The 23,464-nt window shown below is 41.7% G+C and overlaps 2 protein-coding genes across 7 annotated transcripts; both read left to right on the top strand.

Moving 5' to 3' along the window:
* Nucleotides 1-1,455: 1,455 nt before the first annotated feature.
* LOC110510150 (sorting nexin-12) lies at nucleotides 1,456-5,336 on the top strand. The gene is made up of 5 exons (XM_021591501.3): nucleotides 1,456-1,522; nucleotides 1,850-1,945; nucleotides 2,198-2,322; nucleotides 2,595-2,685; nucleotides 3,982-5,336. Exons 1-5 carry the CDS (start codon nucleotides 1,517-1,519, stop codon nucleotides 3,988-3,990), a joined length of 327 nt encoding a protein of 108 aa, XP_021447176.2. The 5' UTR covers nucleotides 1,456-1,516; the 3' UTR covers nucleotides 3,991-5,336.
* A 1,873-nt stretch (nucleotides 5,337-7,209) lies between these two features.
* Nucleotides 7,210-23,390, top strand: slc7a3a (solute carrier family 7 member 3a). 6 transcript variants are annotated; one of them, XM_090226554.1, is made up of 14 exons: nucleotides 8,164-8,275; nucleotides 9,910-10,180; nucleotides 12,059-12,207; nucleotides 15,842-16,303; nucleotides 16,463-16,624; nucleotides 16,861-17,050; nucleotides 17,217-17,335; nucleotides 17,697-17,919; nucleotides 18,045-18,184; nucleotides 18,760-18,862; nucleotides 19,038-19,261; nucleotides 19,385-19,551; nucleotides 19,676-19,784; nucleotides 19,930-23,390. In XM_090226554.1, the coding sequence occupies exons 4-14, from the start codon at nucleotides 15,937-15,939 to the stop codon at nucleotides 20,076-20,078; spliced, it is 1,953 nt and encodes a 650-aa protein (XP_090082680.1). In that variant the 5' UTR covers nucleotides 8,164-8,275; nucleotides 9,910-10,180; nucleotides 12,059-12,207; nucleotides 15,842-15,936; the 3' UTR covers nucleotides 20,079-23,390. The 6 variants fall into 6 exon arrangements, with proteins under 6 accessions (XP_090082679.1, XP_021447178.2, XP_021447179.2 ...); XM_090226552.1 differs by having other exon boundaries at nucleotides 8,177-8,275; nucleotides 12,059-12,211; XM_090226553.1 differs by lacking the exons at nucleotides 8,164-8,275; nucleotides 9,910-10,180 and adding an exon at nucleotides 7,210-7,336 and having other exon boundaries at nucleotides 12,059-12,211.
* The last annotated feature ends 74 nt before the right edge of the window (nucleotides 23,391-23,464 follow it).

The raw sequence follows: 23,464 nt of genomic DNA, 5'->3' as shown, positions 1-23,464 counted from the left end.
TTGTAAGTAAGCGTTTCACTGTAAGGTGGCACGTGACAAATACAATTTGATTTGACTTACCGTGACATTTTTATTATTTTATTTAACCTTTATTTAACTAGGCAAGTCAGTTAAGAACAATTTCTTATTTACAATGACGGCCTACCGAAAGGCAAAAGGCCTCCTGCGGGGATGGGGGATTCAAAATAATATAGTATAGTGCAATACACACATCACAACAAGAGAGACACCACAACACTACATAAAGAGAGACCTAAGACAACAACATAGCATAGCAGCAACACATGACAACACAGCATGGTAGCAACACCACATGACAACATGGCAGCAGCACAAAACATGGTACAAACCTTATTGGGCACAGACAACAGCACAAAGGCAAGAAGGTAGAGACAACACATCACGTGAATCAGCCAAGAAATGCTTACTTACAAGCCCTTAACCAACAATGCAGTTTAAAAAAAAAGAGTTATATAAGAAATTGTTATAATTGGCTAATTCCTCTGTTAGCTTATTTTACACCTATATTTGAATACATCTATGCTTGAATTGTGCCTCGTGTTCAAAATAATATCACATTTGATCCCTGCTTTCTTTAGCCCCCCCCCCGCCCCAGAAGTGAGTTTATCTGACAAATAACATACTTCAACTGAAAACACTGCATGACATGTACAGTATGTTTGTCTAAAGTTTGAGGCGTTTGAATCTATTTTCTGACATTTCCAGAATGGACGTACTCATCACTGATCGCATTTGATACTGTGGCACGTTCAGTCAGTGTGGGGATTCGATTAATGCTCCGGGCATTCCCGGGTTAGCGTTGATTGCGTTCGTTTTAGAACCCGTTTAGGCCGACACCGAAAGTCGTCTCAAAACCAAGGTTAAGCACGTAGAGTAATTTGTATGATTCTGTGTTTTCACATGCAAAATGTATTGCTCTTTCTACCTCTTTCTAGTCTTTATCTACCTTCCCAATGAAAACTAGTTGTAACATTTGAGCATATATTTTAAAGAAAGGAGATATTGTATGTTTTTGAACGATACATATTGTTGCCTTGTTGATAAAACAGGACCTACTGGCGCAGATTACAGTTCCATCCATTTGAGAGGGCGCCCCTCGACACCGCTTTTACCCATTTTACGTCATTGGCCATAGCCCCGGTGCACATAATCGAACTCCCTCAGTGTGGCTGGGTGTGTGTAGCGAGAGAGGGCACAGGGTGGCCCTCTAAATCAGGGTAGATTCATTTACACTACATTTACATACCACATAAAATTAATGAAAGGGGATATCTAATAATTATTTCTCAGTATTGAGTGTTCTGACGTGAACTCACCGGGTTGTCGGATAAGGAAAATGTCAGATCCCACAGTGGCTGATACTCGCCGGTTAAATTCAAAGCCTCAGGACCTGACGGATGCTTATGGTCCCCCCAGCAATTTTCTTGAAATTGACGTTTATGACCCACAAACTGTTGGAGTCGGGCGGAACCGTTTCACAACTTACGAAGTCCGTATGCGGGTAGGTTGCTGAAGATAGATATCTGTCGTTACATATCTAGCTAAACCTACAAACATTTTCAGCTAGCTAATTAGTTATAGCTTACGAACGTTGGGTGGATGAAAATCGAGGCCCAGGATTTAGTCCGGCCTACTCACTGAGGTATTAAGAACGGGCCTACTAGCTAGCTAACCTAGCATTGTCAGCTAGGGAAGTTATTCAAATACCCTTTGAGGTAACGTTAACTTTCTAGCCCTTTTAGGCTAACAGGGTTAGCTAACGTTAGTTATATACTTGTTGGCTGTCTCTTGACGAGAATATTCTTGTTTCTGTTTTCATTAAATGCAGACAAACCTGCCGATTTTTAAGTTAAAGGATTCCATTGTGCGAAGAAGATACAGTGACTTTGAGTGGTTGAAGAATGAGTTGGAGCGAGACAGCAAGGTGAGAGAAAGATGTATCTATTTGTTTTGGGTTAAAATGTATTTTGGGTAGGACCTATATAGATGGACTATAATAAATACTGTATCTACATATCATTACAGTAGGATTTTCTTAATGGTGACGTCTACACAAGTTGCTTATTACATTACTAATGTCATTAGTTAGAGAAATAATAATGTAATTAGTCATGGTTAAATTAATCAGCTATTTGAACGGCTAAGGACTAAGTACATTGCTATTGATTTATTCCAGATTGTAGTGCCGCCCTTGCCTGGGAAGGCACTGAAGAGACAGCTACCTTTCCGTGGGGATGAAGGCATTTTTGAAGAGGCTTTCATCGAAGAGCGACGTGTGGGTCTTGAGCAGTTCATTAACAGGTGGGTCTTAACTTATTAAACATTAGAGGATCATCTTGAGACAACCGATGCCAGGAGAAAACATACATTTTGAGCTAACCAAGATCAACCTTTTTGTAATAATGTGAAGTAAGCTGAAACAATGTTGTGGTGACAGATTTGGAATTGGCTTCTGCTGGTGTGGATAACTAAAAGTGATATTTTTAGACACCATTTTTTAAATGCACAGTCGGCAAGATGTTTAAATGCATATCTTTTTTTTATAAATTCATGTCTTTCTCTTTTTTTTCTAGAATTGCAGGTCATCCTCTCGCTCAAAACGAGCGCTGTCTTCACATGTTTTTGCAGGACGAGAGCCTTGACCGTAACTACATTCCCGGAAAGGTGCGGCTGTTGGGTTTGACAATGGGCTGTGGAAATGACTGCTTTCTGCTCTTCTCCCTTGCTCTGTTCCCCTTCTCTCATTTGTTATTTTTCCACTGAGCTCTTTGCCATTTAAAGTAGTGCAGTACTGTAATTTCTGGACTATTAAGCGCACCTGAATATAAGCCGCACCCACTGAATTATAAAAATATATGTATTTTGTACATAAATAAGCCGCAGGTGCCTACCGGTACATTGAAACAAATGAACTTTACACAGCCTTTAAACGAAACACGGCTTGTAACAAAAATAAATAGGCTTTTAAACTAAACATGGCTTGTTACAAAAATTAATAGGCCTTTAAACGAAACACGGCTTGTAACAAAAATACAAAAAATTGCAGTAAACAGTAGCCTACCAAGAAAGTCATTGGTCACTATCTTCCTCCTTCTGTGCACTGAAACCACTGAAGTCATCTCCTTCGGTGTCGGAATTGAATAGCCTCAGTTGAAACACCTCGGCCGTCTGCTCTCTGTGTGTTGACCCAGTCTTCAAGCTCATTTTCTAGTTTGGGCCATCTGCTTTTCTTCCCTCTGAAAGCTTTTGTTGTATTTTTGCACTGAGTCAGTTCCTCACGCTGCTGTTTCCAACGTCTTATCATTGACTCATTAAGGCCAAGCTCCCGTGCAGCAGTTCTGTTTCCTTTTCCAACAGCCAGATCGATCGCCTTCAACTTGAAAGCTGCATCATATGCATTTCTCCGTGTCTTTGCCATGATGAGGGTGACAAAATGACTACCGTAATCAGAATGATGGGAAGTTTGAGCGCGCTCGATTTACGTCACATTATCTGACGGTGCTCAGTTTTTTGGCGGCATGAATCTTGTGAAAGCGGGAAAAATCCATAAATTAGCCTTGTCATTGTATAAGCCGTGAGGTTCAAAGAGTGAGAAAAAAGTAGCGGCTTATAGTCCGGAAATTACAGTAATTGTTTTATTTCATATGTTGTATATACTAACTACTGTGTATGGTGAATTGAGTGGTGTGTTTACTGATTCTATTTATTCTCTTTTTATACAGGTATGAAGTAAGTTTGACTGTTTATTTACTTTTTAAACACAAAAATCTTTTGGAAGTCAGATGATAGCATGGCCACAAAATCTTGTGATGTTAGTGACAGTTCACATAGCTACTATATCTGTGCTGCTTAATTAGTATAAAATAAATCTGACCTGACTTTACACAATGTGTGGAACATCTCTTTCACTAATGGAAAGACGATATCTGATCATATGTGGCACAATTGTTTGGGATCCAGATCCAGTGATCCAGAGGCGAGATGTGCATAGCACCGGCCAGAACCCGTCTGATTTATCACCTCGTCCCGATAAAGCATACAGAGCCCTGTCCCCGTCGCAGCCGCAACCACCTCTGACAGCTGCCTCTGTCTCTCTAATGCCTTGTACTGTATATACATGTATATTCTTCTAGATACCCCAGCAACACCGGTTCACGGCCCTCCGCAGCCCTATAATGTTTGTGTAGCCAAGCACACTAAATGGGGTGTGTTACAGGGAAGTTAGTACATTGTTGCAGATTTACACATAAACAGAAATTAGATTTTCTTTTTAAAAATCTGTATCTGACTGAATTTTCCCCCTAAAAAAAAGCACTTTGACACTGTAGTTGAGTCCACCTCTATGTATCAATTCCAGCTATGCCTCATAATCTGCCCAACCTCCCAGCTACATTTGTTTCACTCGTCTTTGTCCCTCCCTCAATAAATTATTTTCTTGAATGATTTAATCCACAAATCACAATCTCTCTCTCTAATGATCTTCATCCATAGAATACTGTCTGTGTCTACGTGTAAAGTATATATGATAGCTGTTTGAGAGGAAATTGTTATACTCTCTCTGCCCAGCATAGCCTAAAGGATTATATGTTCATGGTTCTGTAATTCCAGTTCATGGGTTACCCATTTTTTTTCACACATCAATAATTTTTAAAAAAACTATTTCTGTCATTCCTTCTGGAGACGTTTCACTTTTGTAATAGTCTAATTTCTTACATTATGATTGAATACTTAAAGGTTTTCTCTGTCCCTTGGTACCCACAGTAACCAAAATTGTTTCTCCAATTGTATGATTAAAATATCTGATGGATGTCAGTAAACAATGGTATCTTCCAAAGTTAAGCAAAATGTAGCATCATTGGAAATACGTTTTTTAAAGGGAGGTCTTCCCATACTTTTTCTCTTAACATGACATTCCATGTTTCTTTGCATTTTCCATTCAAATAAGAATTTGTGGCTTTCCAACATGCTCTCATGCAGTTAGATTTTTCTATTATGATTACTTTTTCTTATCAGATTTTTTTTCTAACTATGTTTGCCTTGAATTATTCATTACCAGTCTTTGCATCGTCTTCAGTCTGTTTATGGGAATGTAATGTCAGGTAATCAAACCACTGTGAAAACAAGGGACTGATGAATAATCCACACATTTTTATTGATAAAGAAGCTTTTGGCATGAAGTTTATTGACCTAAAGTATTTCTTGAATGCCTTTTTTGTCGTATGTATTTTGTCTTCATTATTATCATTGTACATTTAATCTCCGTTTTCAGAAGAGCTGCCTTGTTTGTACCATAAATAAAAATCCCTCTACCTGTAGGGCTATGTCCAGTTGTCTCTTTTAAATGGTCTGTTCAAATTCATGTCGGGATATGTGTTTCCTAATGCATCTAGTACTGGACCATACTGTTTATTTCCTGAATTTGATTTTTAACTAGAATGTCATTTCTTAGGTGGCCTCGTATGTGTCCAGCTGATTCCGGAAGTAGAATAGTCCCTGTTGCTCCAAGAGATTAGTTTATGGAAACATAGTTCTTAGTCGAGAGCAAGTCATATTCTAATAAACCAGCTATTTTCCCTTTATAAGCATTTTCCAGCAATCATAATCCGTGTTAAAATGTAAACTCTTGGTATAACTAATAACTTCAAAAATGGGTCAGCATGGTTATATAAAATTACACTCCATGGACAACCAAAGTACTGAGTGCTGTAGTTTGGTGGATGGATGAATGGGGTTACTTGCTCTGTTAAACTTTAACTTTAATTTCTTAGTAGCATACTCTAGGAATTTGCGGGATTAACAGGGGGAAGGAAAGTGTAGTCAAGGGGATTAAACTTCTCCCCAAAATACCTGACCTGTATGGTTCATGGCTCAAAAATCTAATTAAAGTTGACTGTAATACAACACAATTGTCCCAAATAACCATCTGTTAAGATTTAATTGAAAGTAGCACTAAAATAATGGGATTTTCTGCTCCTTTGTAGCCACCCCACATACAGTGTGCAGGTGTGGTCAGTTAGTTACTATAGCAGGGGATGAAATTATTCACAATGGGCTGTTCATGCTATAAAATAATGCTTGAGTACAAACACTACAAATTTTTTCAGTTAAACATGCTTTAGATCACGTCCCCATGTCATATTTCTTAGAATATAGTGCTAAACAAAAATTATGTGTGAAGTAAAGAGTTGAGTTTTTGGAGAACCCATTACCAAAACTGCAGAGCTTATGTTTGATGTCAATCGAGACTGAGAATATCTACTGATGGCAAAAAAAACAGGCCTCTCTTTTGATCTACAGGCCTTGTCCTGTGCAATGAAAGGGGGCAGAATGGTTGAACTGCATGGGACAGTAGTGAGATTAGCAGTGTTATGTTAATGGTGCAGACGGCGATACCATCCCAGAGCATAAGGCTAGTGGTGACGATGCTTGTTTTATTTAGGGAAACACGCAGTTTTGTTAGCTTGATAAAGTGGTAGTTAATTGAAAGAGCAACTCGATGCCGGCCTTGAGGGAGGCAGACGTCACTGAGCAAGGACAATAGGTTGGGTATTAACCAAAGTTAAACTGAAAATAGTAAAATAGAAAGACTAACCAAATGAAGCACTGTGGGATATAATTAGTCAATGCATATTTTAATTTCTGTTTTATTCTTATTATGGTCTGTTATGGAGAGTTTGCATGCCCAATGAGATATGAGGACTTGGGAGGCCATATGTCATACATATAGTGACACCACAGAACAATGAGACAGATATTTCACCGGATGTATCAATGTGAAGCATCCGCTTGGCGTTTCCACTCACTACCAAATATGGAAGCCATGTGTCCGGCAGTGGGAGAAGCTGTAACGAGATTCATTTTGGCTGACATTCTGCACATTTTCTCATCGATTAAACATTTGATCTCAATACCGTTTTCTGTTCCCAAAACTAGAATCTGTTAGGACCAGAGTGGATTAAGATAGACTTTACCTTTTGCTAAAGTTTAAAAAATGTTATTGTTTCGAAGGAGTGCAAAGGCGAATTGAGTTATTGCAACTGCACACTTCACAGAGTAGGCATTCCCTAACGTAAATATGCAAATATATGCAAAAATTCGGCAATAGGATCTCGTAAACTTGTGCTTGGCTCTGCCCACATGACTCATTTGTTTCTATTTGGTTTAGTTCACCATCAGTATTTCCTAATTTAACATGGTCATTGCACCTCTAACACTCCACACAAGAGCATTGGGGGCGGAGATGAATAACACTTTTTCTTCTATTAATCTGGGTGAGAAAGCTACAGAGGATATCGTGGAAAGTCCTTGGTGCCAGGTCAGTGGCTGGATTGAAAGATCTTGAAAAGAGAATGACCCTCTCTTTCCATTCTTGGGTAAGCCTCTTTTGGAGGAAGGCAGGCTGCTGCCTGAACCAGTATCTGGACGAAGGAGACATGAATATGATGAGTTCTCATCTCTCAATTCAATTTAAAGCGTTTTATTGGCATGGGAAACATATGTTTACATTACCAAAGCAAGTGAAATAGCTAATAAACAAAAGTGAAATAAACAATTAAAAATTAACAGTAAACATTACATTTACAAAAGTTCCAAAAGAATAAAGACATTTCAAATGTCATGTTATGTATACATACAGTGTTGTAATGATGTGCAAATTAAAGTAAAAGTACGAAAGGGAAAATAAATAAACATAAATGTAGGTTGTATTTACAATGGTGTTTGTTCTTCACTGGTTGCCCTTTTCATGTGGCAACAGGTCACACATTTTGCTGCTGTGATTGCACACTGTGGTATTTCACCCAATAGATAGTTTAGCAAAATGTGATTTATTTTCAAATTATTTGTGGGTTTGTGTAATCTCTCTCTCTCTCACACACACACACAGAGGAAGCCACTTCAGAACATTGAGAAGCACCCTGGAATTCATGAATGGTTTGTTCCACCCCTCAAAGAAGGGTCCCTGCTATCTAGAATCCTTGGGACGTCCATACCCCCCTTTGAAGTTGAAATGTAAAATGGTTAAGGTGGGGTTTAGGGTGTGGAGGTCCAACGAATCCCTGATAGCACTGCCCCATAAAGAAGGGCTTGTTTATACTATGATTTACACGTCACTGGCTCCGCCCTCTGAAAAATCCAAAAGTCCACAAGGAAATTTCACCGAGGAAATCGGGATGTTTCATCAGCCTATGGAAGTCAGCAGTATTTTGTCGTGCGGTGGCTAGGTCCTCCGAACACTTCAGAGTGAAGAGCAACGGTAAAGTAGCTTGCAAACATCACACATTTAACTGAAAAGTAGGTCTGCTTTATACCTTTTGATATCGTGGTCCATGTGTTTGAATGAATTGCACGAGGCTCCGTAGTCTTTTAATATAACTCTGATGCAATTATTTCTCGTGTGCTGTCAGATGTACTCCTGTTACTCAATTTTGAAACAATACATTCAAGGATATTGTTTCGGTGTTCGAATGATCAGTGGTATTTATTTGTTTGAAACAAATGTTTACCAAACCTAACATCTTACAACGAACGTTACCAGCATTGCTAGCTATGCGATTGTTTTAGACGATAGCTAACTAGCATATTGCTAATATTGTATTGTAATGATCAATTTCATTAAATACGTGCAGTTTATATTTACATTACTGCAACTGTCTGCCGTGTGAAAAAGTGTAAATTCATTATTGTTTAGCCAGTTCGTGCTAGCTAGCAAACACACAAACAGTCTTGAGTCAACTAGCAAACGTTATCTAACTAATGTTAGTTATCAATGTAATTTATATATTTAACTACTAGCTAGGAAACAACACATCAATGAACTATGTGGATGTGTGTAGCATAAATATGGATGCGTTCGTAAATTCGCTTTGGAGTGCACTCTGGGCGTTGGTAAATTCAGAGCGTTTCGCTCTCGGAGCGTTCAATTGGCCGCTCTGGCCAGGGAGGATCCGAGCGTCCTGACCAGCACCCAAATCAAGGTTGGCCAGCTTGTTAGCTAACGTAAATTCACGTAAACTCGTACATCGCCTTGGTCCGTACAATTGCCCTTATTTTAGCGCCCCCAAAACGTAATACTTCCAGATCAACTGTAATGTCAATACCATTGTAAAGCACAATTTCTCCCCTTTCCAACATAATCAATTACATGACCTAAACACTGCCTGTTTCTGCATAATTCAAGCAGACAATGGAGCCCCATCGGCTCTTTTTAAAAATGGCGGGTGGGGAAGCGAAACTAATGCGTGATAGTGAGAAGGAGAGATGTTGTGTGGGGAAAATAGCTTTTTTCACTCGATCTGTCCAACTTAGCACCTTATCGCTCTGGCACGCTCAAACGAGAGTGCTCTGAAGTCGGAGTAGATAGCCAGAGTGAATTTACGAACACACGCTAAGGTAGCTAACTAGCAAACCGATCATAGACAACTTTCACAGGTTAGTGTAATAAACTCACCAAAAGAAGAAATATCCTCACCATCAACTGTTTATTTTCAGCAAACTTAACATGTGTAAATATTTGTATGGACATAACAAGATTCAACAACTGAGACATAAACTGAACAAGTTCCACAGACCTGTGACAGAAACAGAAATTGAATAATGTGTCCCTGAACAAAGGGGAGGTCAAAAGTAACAGTCAGTATCTGGTGTGGCCACCAGGTGCATTAAGTACTGCAGTGCATCTCCTCTTCATGGACTGTACCAGAATTGCCAGTTCTTGCTGTGAGATGTTACCCCACTCTTCCACCAAGGCACCTGCAAGTTCCAGGACATTTCTGGGGGAATGGCCCTAGCCCTCACCCTCTGATCCAACAGGTCCCAGACGTGCTCAATGGGATTGAGATCCAGGCTCTTCATTGGCCATGGCAGAACACTGATATTCCTATCTTGCAGGAAATCTCGCACAGAACGAACAGTATGGCTCGTGGCATTGTCAGGATGAGTCAGCAGGAAGGGTACCACATGAGGGAGGAGGATGTCTTCCCTGTAACGCACAGTGTTGAGATTGTCTGCAATGACAACGAGCTCAGTCCGATGATGCTGTGACACACCGACCCAGACCATGATGGACCCTCCACCTCCAAATCGATCCCGCTCCAGAGTACAGGCCTCGGTGTAACGCTCATTCTTTCGACGATAAACGTGAATCTGACCATCACCCCATGTAAGTCAAAACCATGACTCGTCAGTGAAGAGCACCTTTTGCCAGTCCTGTCTGATCCAGCAACGGTGGGTTTGTGCCCATAGGCGACGTTGTTGCCGGTGATGTCTGGTGAGGACCTGCCTTACAACAGGCCTACAAGCCCTCAGTCTAGCCGCTCTCCGCCTATTGCGGACAGTCTGAGCACTGATGGAGGGATTGTGCGTTCCTGGTGTGCGTTCCTGGTGTAACTTGGGCCGTTGTTGTTGCCATCCTGTACCTGTCCCGCAGGTGTGATGTTTGGATGTACTGATCCTGTGCAGGTGTTGCACGTGGTCTGCCACTGTGAGGATGATCAGCTGTCCATCCTGTCTCCCTGTAGTGCTGTCTTAGGTGTCTCACAGTACTGACATGGCAATTTATTGCCTTGGCCACATCTGCAGTCCTCGTGCCTCCTTTCAGCATGCCTAAGGCACGTTCACGCAGATGAGCAGGGACCCTGGGCATCTTTCTTTTTGTGTTTTTCAGAGTCAGTAGAAAGGCCTCTTAGTGTCCTAAGTTGTCATAACTGTGACCTTAATTGCCTACTGTCTGTAAGCTGTTAGTGTCTTAATGAGCGTTCCACATGTTCATTGTTTATGGTTCATTGAACAAGCATGGGAAACCGTGTTTAAACCTTTTACAATGAAGGTCTGTGAAGTTATTTGGATTTTTACGACTGAGTTTAGTAGCCAATAGACAGGTCTTTGGGCTTGGCATGACAGCTAGCGCCTTTTGATGTGTTGCGTCAGTTTGGGCTACTGGCAGGTAGCTTACGTTATCTTGATGGCTGCGTTTTACATTTGTAGCTAGCCACTACAGTAGCAACATTTTTTAAATGTAATTTTCAAATTGAGGATCATGTCTTGTGTTGTGGTGTTTGACTTCAGTCTCATGCCAGTTATGCATGGCAGGATGGTGTCACTTCTATAAACAGGATGATGTCACTCTCAATAGGCCTAGCTAGCTATTCTTGTTCTTCCCACCACTTTAGAATGGTTTAGCTGGCAATAGGTTTCAATTTTTATTTGCACTCACTGAGTTTGATGTTCAGGTTGGTCATTATGCAGAGGACAAATGATGTTCTATATTTTTTTCACCTTCTGACTCTTTCAAGGGGTCTCTTTTTGCATTGGAGGTGTTTGTTCACCTTAGTATTCTAAGCTGATCGATGGAAATAAATGATAATTACAGGGACATTTTTCAGAAATGTTCGGGGGTAAATTTGCACCTAGCCTGGTGTATGTCCTAGACTGGTCAGTTGTCATAGGCAATGTATTGGACCTTGAGGAAGGAGGGAGGGACCCTGTTGGCTTGGTTCCATTGGTTTGAGGGGTTGTGCAGTTCACTCACAGCAGTATGTCCTTCTTTGCCAAGAAAACAGATTGTTCCATGACTTCAAACAGCTGGACAACTATTGACAATGACATATGAAATGTAGCCGCCCATCACGTAGCTCCAAGGGTGAGCTACCCACTGAGATTAGAATGCTGAAAGGACACTCTTGAATTCCCTACGCTGACAAGAGTGCTGCATTTGTACAAACCTCTTAAAAAGTATCCACTCCCCAATTAACGCTGCTCTACCCACATTACATGGTGATCCTGTTTGTCACGTGATTCTTCTGGTCATGATGTCTGCAGTCGTTAGTCGAACATGAAATGTAGGGCCGCAATTTTCTGATCCAGTCATGTTGAACAGTGCACTCATTAATGGGTATGCTTGTTACAGTTAATGTTTTTTGTTATGAGTAGAGCAAAATCTAAGTTTATTAGTTGCATATGCATACTTGCATAACTCTCCTCAACAATGTAGTACAATATTGATCAAGCTGTGCAATCTCTCTACAAATCCCCCTTTTAGAGACTGGTGAGGGCAAGTGACCGGCAGAACAACCCGTCGACCAACCCTCCTCTCTATCTCACACGCCGGGACTGAGCGAGACAATAAATCCCCCATACCACACTACTTCCACCTTTATTATCATCTCTGTGGGTCTTCTCATCTACATTGTGTGTAAGCCTAATTGTTTTCTAATGTTAGTCAATATCTATGTATTTCAGTGTCTATGACTGCCATGTTGGGTATAAAAATAAGAATAGTGAACTTTACCAGTGGGCAGGAACTCTGTCTATAACCACCAAGGGAACCCACTCTTTCCAGTTTCTTGTACACTATAATAACTAAGCGAATCATTTGGTCTTCAGTGTGTTTGTTTTGTGTGTTTTATCTTTTAGCACTAGCAAGTTTAGGACACCATGATAACAAAAAAACTGTCATACTGGCAGAGAAGGGGCTAGACAAGAAGTAAACAGACATGTTGTCGACAGTGAGAGTCAAAACAATAACATGCTTTGTGTAGAGTGAGCAACAGTCCCTAATGAGATCAACAGGTTGGTTAGTCTTGGGATAATCCTTTTAGATATGTTTACAAAAGCTCAGTGAGGCACCTGATAGTCACTATCTACTGTACTACAGAGGGAAGGTGGGGGGCTAGTGAAACGCACCACAGCAAAAGCCTAAATGCAATCCAAATGGTATTAGGCCAATTAGCCTAGGCCTAGTCATTTAGGTCTGCTGAAGTAGTCCTATCCATTGTATACTACAGCCTACCTATTACAGAGAAGGGCAGGTGGACACTAAACCCTTTCAGCCTGGAGGCTCCAACGAGCATGTCTGATTTGAGCTTTCAGACGTTACATTTAGAAGAGTTGAGCATTCGCTTCTTCACAACCTGGTTTCACACATCCAGTCACGCATACACACAGGCCAGCCACCCTGCATCACTCAGACCAAAGAGGCTATCTCGAGAGCTTACTGAGTAGGCAGAACAAAACAGACTAAACCTCTCAGGCACTGGGCATGAATCGCTGGCAGGGAGACTCCCAGAGGGCACATTCCCAGGGCCACATATGCGGCCTGCCTAACTCTAAAATGGCTACGTTTTCATTTTGAGTAACTTCGCAGATGCTCTTATCCAGGGGGGGATAAGTGCCTTGCTCAAATGCACATCAAGAGATTATTCACCTAGTCTGCTCGGGGATTCGAACCAGTAACTTTTCGGTTACTGGCCCAAGGCGGTTAATCGCTAGTTTAACTCTTTACGGCGAGCAGAGCACACTCGGTATCTGTTTTAGCATGTCAGTCTTGTGTAACTGTTCAGTTGTTAAATCAACCCCTAGAGAGCACAGTCATACTTTCTGTGTTTTAGAACAGTGGTTTAAGTTACAAGGTGGACATGCCAAGCCCATGCAGACTGAAATGAGGGAAGCTATTGTGCGTGTCCAAGGAAAGGAGACAGTATTGTTGGCTGCAATTATTTTCTACTTGGTCCCATACCAGCACCATCCTGATCCAATCACGGCTGCTAGCCTGATCAAACCCGCTTGGCTATTTTCCCTGTTGACAGTGACTAATGTGGCAGACGCAATGCCCGATACATGAAAGTTGTTATTTTTGAACAATTGTTTTAGTTTCCCAATACCTTCAGAGGCCAGGGGCTATGTTTATTTTATACTGCCATTCCTTTTTTTGTTCTGTGTTTGCAAATAGTTTTCTCAACACTTTTCCGGTGATTGTGCACTGTGTTCTATGGATAACAACATGTAGAATCGGCCTGTACACATTTATTATTATAGGCCTAAGTGTCACAGGCTAAGCTACAAGTCTCCAGGCTTTGTATAGTGTCTGTGGTGTGCTGCTGAAGAGGCAGTGTCTCCAATATGTAGAATAAGCAGCAGCCATAATGACCTTAAGTACTGTGCGTGGCCAATGGCAGAGTCGCCAAATGGAAATGTTAGATTTTTTTTTTAAAGCAAATTTCTTGCAATTCGAAACATTTTGACATTGGCGGAGAGATACTTTTACCGTTTTAAAGCTAGTTTCCCTCTATTCTACACATTTTGTAATGGGGCTGAACAAAAAAAAATGCTGTTTTAAAGCTATACTGAACAAAAATATAAACGCAACATGCAACAATTGCAAAGATTTTACTGAGTTACAGTTCATATAAGGAAATCAGTCAATTGAACTTCATTAATTAGGTCCTAATCTATGTATTTCACACGACGGTGCTGGGGCGCAGCCGTGGGTGGGCTTGGGAGGTCATAGGCCCACCCACTGGGAAGCCAGGCCCACCCACAAAAGGGCTTTAGTACAGACATAAATCATTTTTGTTCAGTATGATTTCCTGCTATTCTACACTTTTTGCCATGGGGCTCAAACATGAACAAAATCAGTGGCGGCCCCATGCCATAACATTTTTGTGATTTTTGTTTCTCCCTGACTGTCTAGTTTTTATTTTGGTGATGGCTAGTTCCTAAATATATAGCTCCATTATAATATATACATTATATATGAGTTTAGTCGTTTAAGCTTACACTGAAACCGTTTTTACCGTGTGTGTGTGTGTCTTTTTTTTTTAAGTCATCTTTTGGAGTGGAGACAATTTTTTGGCGCTGCTGCTAAATGAATATAGGGGAAACGCTGATACATGCTCTTGGTGGAATGCAAATGAACCTTGTGACAGTGTTGAAATTGGTAATACAAATTTTTTTGAAATGTAGGTAGGCTAAATGCCAAAGTGGTTGTCTTACCACGTGGTATCATTTCATTAGGATAAAAAATGTTACTATCTGTATTCTGGAAACTTGATATGGACTTGAATATGTGATAGAATATAGCCTATTAGGTACTAGAGTATAATTAAGCAATAAGACACAAGGGGAAATGTGGTATATTGCTAATATACCACGGCTAAGGGCTGTTCTTATGCGCAACGCGGAGTGCCTTGATACAGCCCTTAACCGTGGTATATTGGCCATATACCATAAACCCCTGAGGTGCCTTATTGGTATTATAAACTGGTTACCAATGTAATTAGAGCAGTAAAAATAAATTTTTTGTCATACCAGTGGTAGATTGGCTGTCAGCCATGGTATATCAGACTATCAGCCTTCAGGGTTGTAACCACCCAGTTTATAATAGACTACATAAACAATTGTTTCTGATGACTGAAAGTTGGTCCGCATGTCTTTAACTCAGTAGTCCTCCAGGAAGGTTATAAGTGGATTATGACTCACAGAGATATTGGTGTTCACTTCCATGTCTGCTTATCAAAGCTCTCTGTGTCAGTTTGTTTTTTATTTTCATAAAGCCCTAAGGTGAATAAATGTAATTCTGGGAAGTTCCAGAATACCAGCATGCTGTTTCTTAGAAGAATGTGTGGTTTGGTTGTCTGGAAACATGCAGGAGGGGGATTTAAAACATGGACCAAATGCCAAAATGGAAGAATTACTGGAATTACCAGATTAGGAGGAACCACTAGTGTGGCATCAAACACAATTGTAATGTCCCGGCTTGACCAAATATTAGCCATTTTAGTAGTAGGCTATTCCTTTGCCAGGGCAATTTTCTTGAATGTTCATGTTTGCTCTCTCTCATGTACACGAGAACTGATCAGTTAATCAGTTTGTTGTTCCAGAGACAGTTGGTTTGCAAACCAGGATTGCACACACACACTAAAGTTTAATTTTTTTTAAATCATAATAATATTTCATGTCATTAGCAAGAACTAATAGCATACGTTTTGCCTATATACTTTCTTATATACTCATGAATCTGCTTCTCCACTGTGTTTGACCTTAGGATCTCTCCTGCTGGATCTCAGCTCGTGACGCATTTTCACTGCTCTGATCAGCAACTGATCACAGCCTCGGCCCCAGCTCCCTCCACAGACAACCATGATAGAAAAAATGGCCTCCTTCGGCCGGATCCTGTTGCGACGCAGGGCACTGGATTGCTCCGATGAGGGAACACGCTTTGCCCGCTGCCTCTCCACACTGGACCTGGTGGCCCTGGGGGTGGGCTCCACCCTGGGGGCAGGGGTGTACGTCCTGGCTGGTGAAGTGGCCAGGGAGAAGGCTGGCCCTGCCATCGTCCTCTGCTTCCTCATCGCTGCACTCTCCTCTATGCTGGCCGGGCTCTGTTATGCCGAGTTTGGCGCCCGCGTACCCAAGACGGGTTCGGCGTACCTGTACAGTTATGTGACGGTTGGTGAAATCTGGGCCTTCATCACGGGATGGAACCTCATCCTCTCCTATGTCATCGGTGAGTTGGTAGATTGGAAATTGGTGAAGCATTCAAAGGCTTCGCATTGAGCCACTATGTTCATGGATGGAGGCTTATTTCTAGGATGGCTTATCCTCTTTAGTTTGGTTGATGTTTTGCGTCATGTTAACTTATTCTCCTTGGTCCTCTGTCCTTAAGGTACAGCCAGTGTGGCCCGAGCCTGGAGCTCTACATTTGATAATCTAGTGGAGGAGAAGATCTCTTTCTTCTTCAGGTCTTCCATGGCCATGAAGGTCCCGGGGGGCGTGCTGGCTGAATACCCTGACCTGTTTGCACTCATCATCGTGCTCTTACTAACTGGTGAGGACCCATTGTCAACCAACATGGATAATGTTGGGGCCCGGGGAGGCAGCACATAACTAATAACCCCGTCATAAAAGCTGTATGTACAGTATAGTAATATGACTTGATTTGTCTCACCAAGCTACCTTAACTAACTGTACATTGCTCTGGATAAGAGCATCTGCGAAATGACTCCAATGACAATGTACAAATTGAGATTTGTGTTAATCATGCCATCATGTTGCTTCCTCCAGGGCTGCTGGCATTTGGAGTGAGTGAGTCTGCCTTGATCAATAAGATTTTCACTGGGGTCAACCTGGTGGTGCTGGGCTTCATCATCATCTCAGGCTTTGTGAAGGGAGACCCAGACCACTGGAACCTCACCCTGGAGGACTTTGTTAGTACCTACCCCAACCACACCAACACCTCCAGCATATCCCAGGAGTGAGTCATTCATTTAATATGGCTACCAGCTGAGATTTAGCTGTAGATTCCCTTATAGACCAATCGTACGGAGTAAATCATGTTTGTATCTGACTAGCTGTGTTTGATCTCTGCATTTGGTTTCAGAAACATAACAGTATAACCCCCTGTGTCCTCTGTCACTCAGGGTTGTGGATAAGATGTTTGGCTCGGGTGGTTTTGCTCCTTTTGGCCTCAGTGGCATTCTGTCCGGTGCTGCTACCTGTTTCTACGCATTCGTCGGTTTCGACTGCATCGCCACTACCAGTGAGTTACTTACTCTGCTCCAGAGCTAAACAAACTCTTGACAGTTTAATACTTTTCTGATAAGTAGCCATTATTTGCTATTTTACACCTAGGGTTACTATACATAACTTTACCCCATTGTATAAGAGATTCTCCAAAATTAAAATACTAAAGGCATTTATATATAAATTCTAGTCGTACTTTATCAAGTTATTTGAGCTATTTACATTGCACTAGCGATAAACATTCGATGGGTCCACCTCGTTTCTTCTCAACAGTCACTTACCTTCCGTTATTCAAAATGTCACTTTTAAAATGGTTGCTACCTTGTAGTTCTCTTTGGTGGTCCTCTCTCATAGTGCTGCCTTGTATTTTCCCACAGGCGAAGAGGCTAAGAACCCCATGCGTTCCATCCCCGTGGGCATCGTGGCCTCTCTGCTCATCTGTTTCTTCGCCTACTTCGGGGTGTCTGCAGCCCTCACCCTCATGATGCCTTACTACATGCTGGACACCCAGAGCCCCCTGCCAGAGGCCTTCAACTACGTGGGCTGGGATCCTGCTCGCTACATCGTGGCTGTGGGTTCCCTCTGTGCTCTCTCCACCAGGTCAGTTAGGCTGAGAGATCACACTATGGCTACTGTTCTATAGCTCCCTTAACGTATCCACTACACTCATCGGTACTTAAGTCACTCTGTCTTTGCTATGTAGTCAATGTTTGTTGTTTTCCTAGCCTGCTTGGGTCCATGTTCCCCATGCCGAGGGTGATCTACGCCATGGCAGAGGATGGGCTCCTGTTCCGTGGCCTGTCCCGCATGAACACGCGCACCAAGACCCCCCTGATGGCCACTATAGTCTCTGGCTGTGTGGCATGTGAGTTCAGCCCTCCTCCCTCTCTGTTCATTCATCTGGTTCTGCTCTACTACCGCTGGGTTTCACTGTAGTCAACTCCTGCTGTTCTGTGTTTTATGTATGAAAGTAGGAATGTACAGCATGAGGGAAGACCGTAGAAAATATTCTCTGAACAACGGAATGCTGTTTTTTGTTCCGTTGTTTTTGAATAACTAGTGTAAATAACCAACTTCATGGAGTAGATTGTCTTTATGTAGTGAGTATGATGGTAATGAACCAACTTCATGGAGTAGATTGTCTTTATGTAGTGAGTATGATGGTAAATAACCAACTTCATGGAGTAGATTGTCTTTATGTAGTGAGTATGATGGTAAATAACCAACTTCATGGAGTAGATTGTCTTTATGTAGTGAGTATGATGGTAAATAACCAACTTCATGGAGTAGATTGTCTTTATGTAGTGAGTATGATGGTAATGAACCAACTTCATGGAGTAGATTGTCTTTATGTAGTGAGTATGATGGTAATGAACCAACTTCATGGAGTAGATTGTCTTTATGTAGTGAGTAATGCTGCTTTGTCACCTCTCCCTGTAGCTCTGATGGCCTTTCTCTTTGACCTGGCTGCCCTGGTTGATCTCATGTCCATAGGGACACTGCTGGCCTACTCACTAGTGGCCATCTGTGTGCTTATCCTTAGGTAGGTGATGACTTATACCACATTATTTTAAACATACTTTAATACCTAACCTAGCATTTGTGATATTGAAATGGTGATTATCCTCCTATACTGGATTTGCTTATGGTGTTTTACATGGCACGCTCAGTGTGAATACCTCCCATGTTCCAGGAGACTGACCTGTCTGTCTGTCCAGGTACCAGCCCGGCACCCTGAGCTCATCCAGTCAGACAGAAAAGCTAGTGGAGCTGGTTGGAGGGGAGAAGGTGGCCCGGGGGGACAGTGGAGATGAGTACGGCCTGGATCTGGAGGACCGCCCCCTCAGGGAAAAATTCACCCCCTGCCTCCTCCTCTTCCCCAGTGGTGCCTTACCTACCAAGACCTCCGGGAACATCGTCTATGCCACCACGGCCATTATCTGTGAGTGACACCTCTCTCACCCACACTTGCCGTCTGATGCGGTTGACCATTGGTTGTTTTCAAAGCAGCTCTTCTTTTTTTTAGAAAGCTGATTTTAACTTGCTCTCTCTTCATCCTTTCTAGCGTTGCTCATCACTGTGCTGTGTGTGGTGCTGGCAGGGAAGCTGGATGAGTTGATGGAGGTTCAGCCTGTGTGGGTCACAGTGTGTGTAGTCCTGGCCTTGCTCTGTGCCCTTTGTGTCATTATCATCTGGAGACAACCAGAGAGCACGGAAGCCCTCACCTTCAAGGTCAGTTTCTGAATATTTATTTAATTTAAACAGGTCCAGTGTTTATTCATGTCTTATACAACCAGTTTATAATCCAGCTTGATATGCAGTAAAAGTATGACTAACCTGTACCTCTTCCCTCTAGGTGCCCCTGCTGCCTTGGCTGCCTCTGTTCAGTGTCTTTGTCAACATCTACCTCATGATGCAGCTGGACCTGGCTACATGGTGCCGTTTCGCTGTGTGGATGGCCATTGGTGAGTTAACGTGACATTCTACACAATAGGAGATGTTTCTAAAGTCACCATAGAATCTCAAAACTAAGTCTGTTTTTATGAGCAGCAGAATATTAACTTAGTTTGTGTGGACTCCTCTAACCATTCCTCTTACTCCTTCCCTCAGGATTCGCAATCTACTTCTTTTATGGGATCTGGCACAGCAGTGCGGCAGCCAGCAGCACCCGTGGGAAATATGAGCCTGCCCTCCAGACCAAGAAGAAGCACATCTACCTGGGGGGAGACGAGAGTGAGGTGGAGGGGATGAGCCCCTGAACAGCTGGATGAAACCCCACACATAATACCTCTGCAGTGAAGGCAGACAATTCAACTGACTGACACTACAATTCATCTGTTTTCTTTTCCATTTTTGGGATATCTCTGTTTTAAGCTTTATTGGACATTTGAGGAATTATATTTTTAACAGTTGAAACATTACTATTAACATTACTAGTGATTTTATTTATTAGACGTTAGTCTCTTCCAAGTTTGATTGTGTCTGTGCCTCTAATTGTTAGCCCCTGGTGTCCAGCAGCAATATGAACTACAGCTGGCCAGGAGTGTTGGTTAGGGCCATGTGTAAACAGTGGGTCTATGGGGTTTACAATCTTGGTCAGAACCTCTGTGTACTTGGGTAAACAGCACAGGGTTAGTGGATCAAGGCCTGATGCAGGTGTTTTGGGGATTGCTGGCGTAGACAAACTGTCCATCACCTGTCACAGAGCAATGTATTTAACAGTGTACGCCTTGTGGCAGAAACTAGTATTTATTGTTGGTGTCAGCTTGTTCTGTAAGATGAAATATCACCACAGAGATGTGGGAACTAAATATCCTGAAGGCATTTATGAACAATCTGTTGCCAGTGATGTCTTTGTCATTGAAAATGTTTTTAAACATATGGTAAAATAGTCCAAGTAATGATGATATTGTCTTCACAGTGGTTAGTCCCTGTGTAACTGAAGCAGTATATGCATATTAGGTTCATCCACAGAATACGTGGAGATATTGTAGCTATACCTTAAAGTTGCTGAAACGACATCCTGGCACCACTACATTTACAGTGGGGCAAAAAAGTATTTAGTCAGCCACCAATTGTGCAAGTTCTCCCACTTAAAAAGATGAGAGGCCTGTAATTTTCATCATAGGTACACTTCAATTATGACATACAAAATGAGGGAAAAAGAATCCAGAAAATCACATTGTAGGATTTTTAATGAATTTATTTGCAAATTATGGAGGAAAATAAGTATTTGGTCAATAACAAAAGTTTATCTCAATACTTTGTTATATACCCTTTGTTGGCAATGAGAGGTCAAACGTTTTCTGTAAGCCTTCACAAGGTTTTCACACTGTTGCTGCTATTTTGGCCCATTCCTCCATGCAGATCTCCTCTAGAGCAGTGATGTTTTGGGGCTGTTGCGGGGCAACACGGATTTTCAACTCCCTCCAAAGATTTTCTATTGGGTTGAGATCTGGAGACTGGCTAGGCCACTCCAGGACCTTGAAATGCTTCTTACGAAGCCACTCCTTCGTTGCCTGGGCGGTGTGTTTGGGATCATTGTCATGCTGAAAGACCCAGCCACGTTTAATCTTCAATGCCCTTGCTGATGGAAGGAGGTTTTCACTCAAAATCTCACGATACATGGCAGCATTCATTCTTTCCTTTACACGCATCAGTCGTCCTGGTCCCTTTGCAGAAAAACAGCCCCAAAGCATGATGTTTCCACCCCCATGCTTCACAGAAGGTAGGTATGGATGCAACTCAGCATTCTTTGTCCTCCAAACACGACGAGTTGAGTTTTTAACAAAAAGTTATATTTTGGTTTCATCTGACCATATGACATTCTCCCAATCTTCTTCTGGATCATCCAAATGCTCTCTAGCAAACTTCAGACGGGCCTAGACATGTACTGGCTTAAGCAGGGGGACACGTCTGGCACTGCAGGATTTGAGTCCCTAGCGGCGTAGTGTGTTACTGATGGTAGGCTTTGTTACTTTGGTCCCAGCTCTCTGCAGGTCATTCACTAGGTCCCCCCGTGTGGTTCTGGGATTTTTGCTCACCGTTCTTGTGATCATTTTGACCCCACGGGGTGAGATCTTGCGTGGAGCCCCAGATCGAGGGAGATTATCAGTGGTCTTGTCTTCCATTTCCTAATAATTGCTCCCACAGTTGATTTCTTCAAACCAAGCTGCTTACCTATTGCAGATTCAGTCTTCCCAGCCTGGTGCAGGTCTACAATTTTTGTTTCTGGTGTCCTTTGACAGCTCTTTGGTCTTGGCCATAGTGGAGTTTGGAGTGTGACTGTTTGAAGTTGTGGACAGGTGTTTTTTATACTGATAACAAGTTCAAACAGGTGCCATTAATACAGGTAACGAGTGGAGGACAGAGGAGCCTCTTGAAGAAGTTACAGGTCTGTGAGAGCCAGAAATCTTGCTTGTTTGTAGGTGACCAAATACTTATTTTCCACCATAATTTGCAAATAAATTCATAAAAAATCCTACAATGTGATTTTCTGGATTTTTTTTCTCATTTTGTCTGTCATAGTTGAAGTGTACCTATGATGAAATTACTACAGGCCTCTCATCTTTTTAAGTGAGAGAACTCTCACAATTGGTGGCTGACTAAATACTGTTTTGCCCCACTGTGGCTGGCTGCTGCTGTGTCATCTTAATTTGATACATTTTAGGCCGTACTGTACTCTTGTACCCCCCCACCCTTCATGTATCTCTGTTTATCTCACTGGAGTTTGTCTTTACAAATCAGAACTACCCTTTTTATATGAACATACTTGAGTTTGAGATCTCTGCCTGCCTCCAATGCTTGAGCTGTCTCTACAGGTGTTTAATAAAGACCAGTACCCTGGGGGTCTATTCAGTGGCTCTGTGTTGAATCTTAAAGGCAGTGACTTTAGTCCTGGTCATGCACTACCACTGATGGAGCTTTAGTTGTAGATTCTTGTGAAAACATATTAGCAAATGTTTTTTTTGTTTCCGTTGAAATTTGTTCTTGGAAGCTTAGCTGTCGAGTTTGCATCATTTTATCTGAACATTATATTCTGTAGAATTGTTTTATATGTAGTTATTTTATGCTTTTCAAATTAAGTTAAAGTAATGTTCTTTTATAGATGTTATTGTATTCTTACATGTACAGTTTTTAAAGTACTCTTGACAACCACCTTTAATGATTTACTTTATATAGCAAAATTGTTGCACCACCAAATGATTGAGACTTCAACTTGTGATTCCATTTGCTATTAATCACTAGTTGTGGTGCTGCTTGACCAAAATGCAGTGTGCATTGGAGACACTAGGTCAAGGACATAAGGAATTTGACCAGCAAAATCTGCTCTCTAAATCTGAAGTATATTTGTGCTCATCTGTAAAGACACTGGAATTGGTGAGGATAATTGAGTTCTATGGTTTGTTAAAGGAAAATACCGTACAAAACCTGATGCATTATATGATGCAAAATGCATCATAACAACTGTATTTCTGTATTTAGAAAAATGATATCTAAAGTTAATTGTTGACTTGCAAAAGATGTTGGGCCAATATCAACAATGGACTAATGAAACAAATACCAAAATAGTATTTGTGTGGAGTTTTCCTTTTAAGTGAGTTGTAGTACAGTAATAACTAATGTACAGTATGTGAATAGCTGT

This window comes from Oncorhynchus mykiss, chromosome 29, assembly GCF_057628025.1.
Source record: "Oncorhynchus mykiss isolate SJ-2025 chromosome 29, ASM5762802v1, whole genome shotgun sequence".
Taxonomy (NCBI): domain Eukaryota; kingdom Metazoa; phylum Chordata; class Actinopteri; order Salmoniformes; family Salmonidae; genus Oncorhynchus; species Oncorhynchus mykiss.
The sequence above is the reverse complement of the archived record's forward strand: the minus strand, read 5'-3'. Positions and strand labels throughout refer to the sequence as shown.

Bases quoted from the DNA above. Each gene is read 5' to 3' on its own strand.
- LOC110510150 (XM_021591501.3), top strand. The intron at 1,946-2,197 runs GTGAGAGAAAGA...GATTTATTCCAG, and splicing joins AGTTGGAGCGAGACAGCAAG to ATTGTAGTGCCGCCCTTGCC. The intron at 2,323-2,594 runs GTGGGTCTTAAC...TTTTTTTTCTAG, and splicing joins CTTGAGCAGTTCATTAACAG to AATTGCAGGTCATCCTCTCG.
- slc7a3a (XM_090226553.1), top strand. From the start codon at position 15,937: ATGATAGAAAAAATGGCCTCCTTCGGCCGGATCCTGTTGCGACGCAGG. The intron at 17,920-18,044 runs GTCAGTTAGGCT...TTGTTTTCCTAG, and splicing joins CTCTGTGCTCTCTCCACCAG to CCTGCTTGGGTCCATGTTCC. The intron at 18,185-18,759 runs GTGAGTTCAGCC...CTCTCCCTGTAG, and splicing joins AGTCTCTGGCTGTGTGGCAT to CTCTGATGGCCTTTCTCTTT.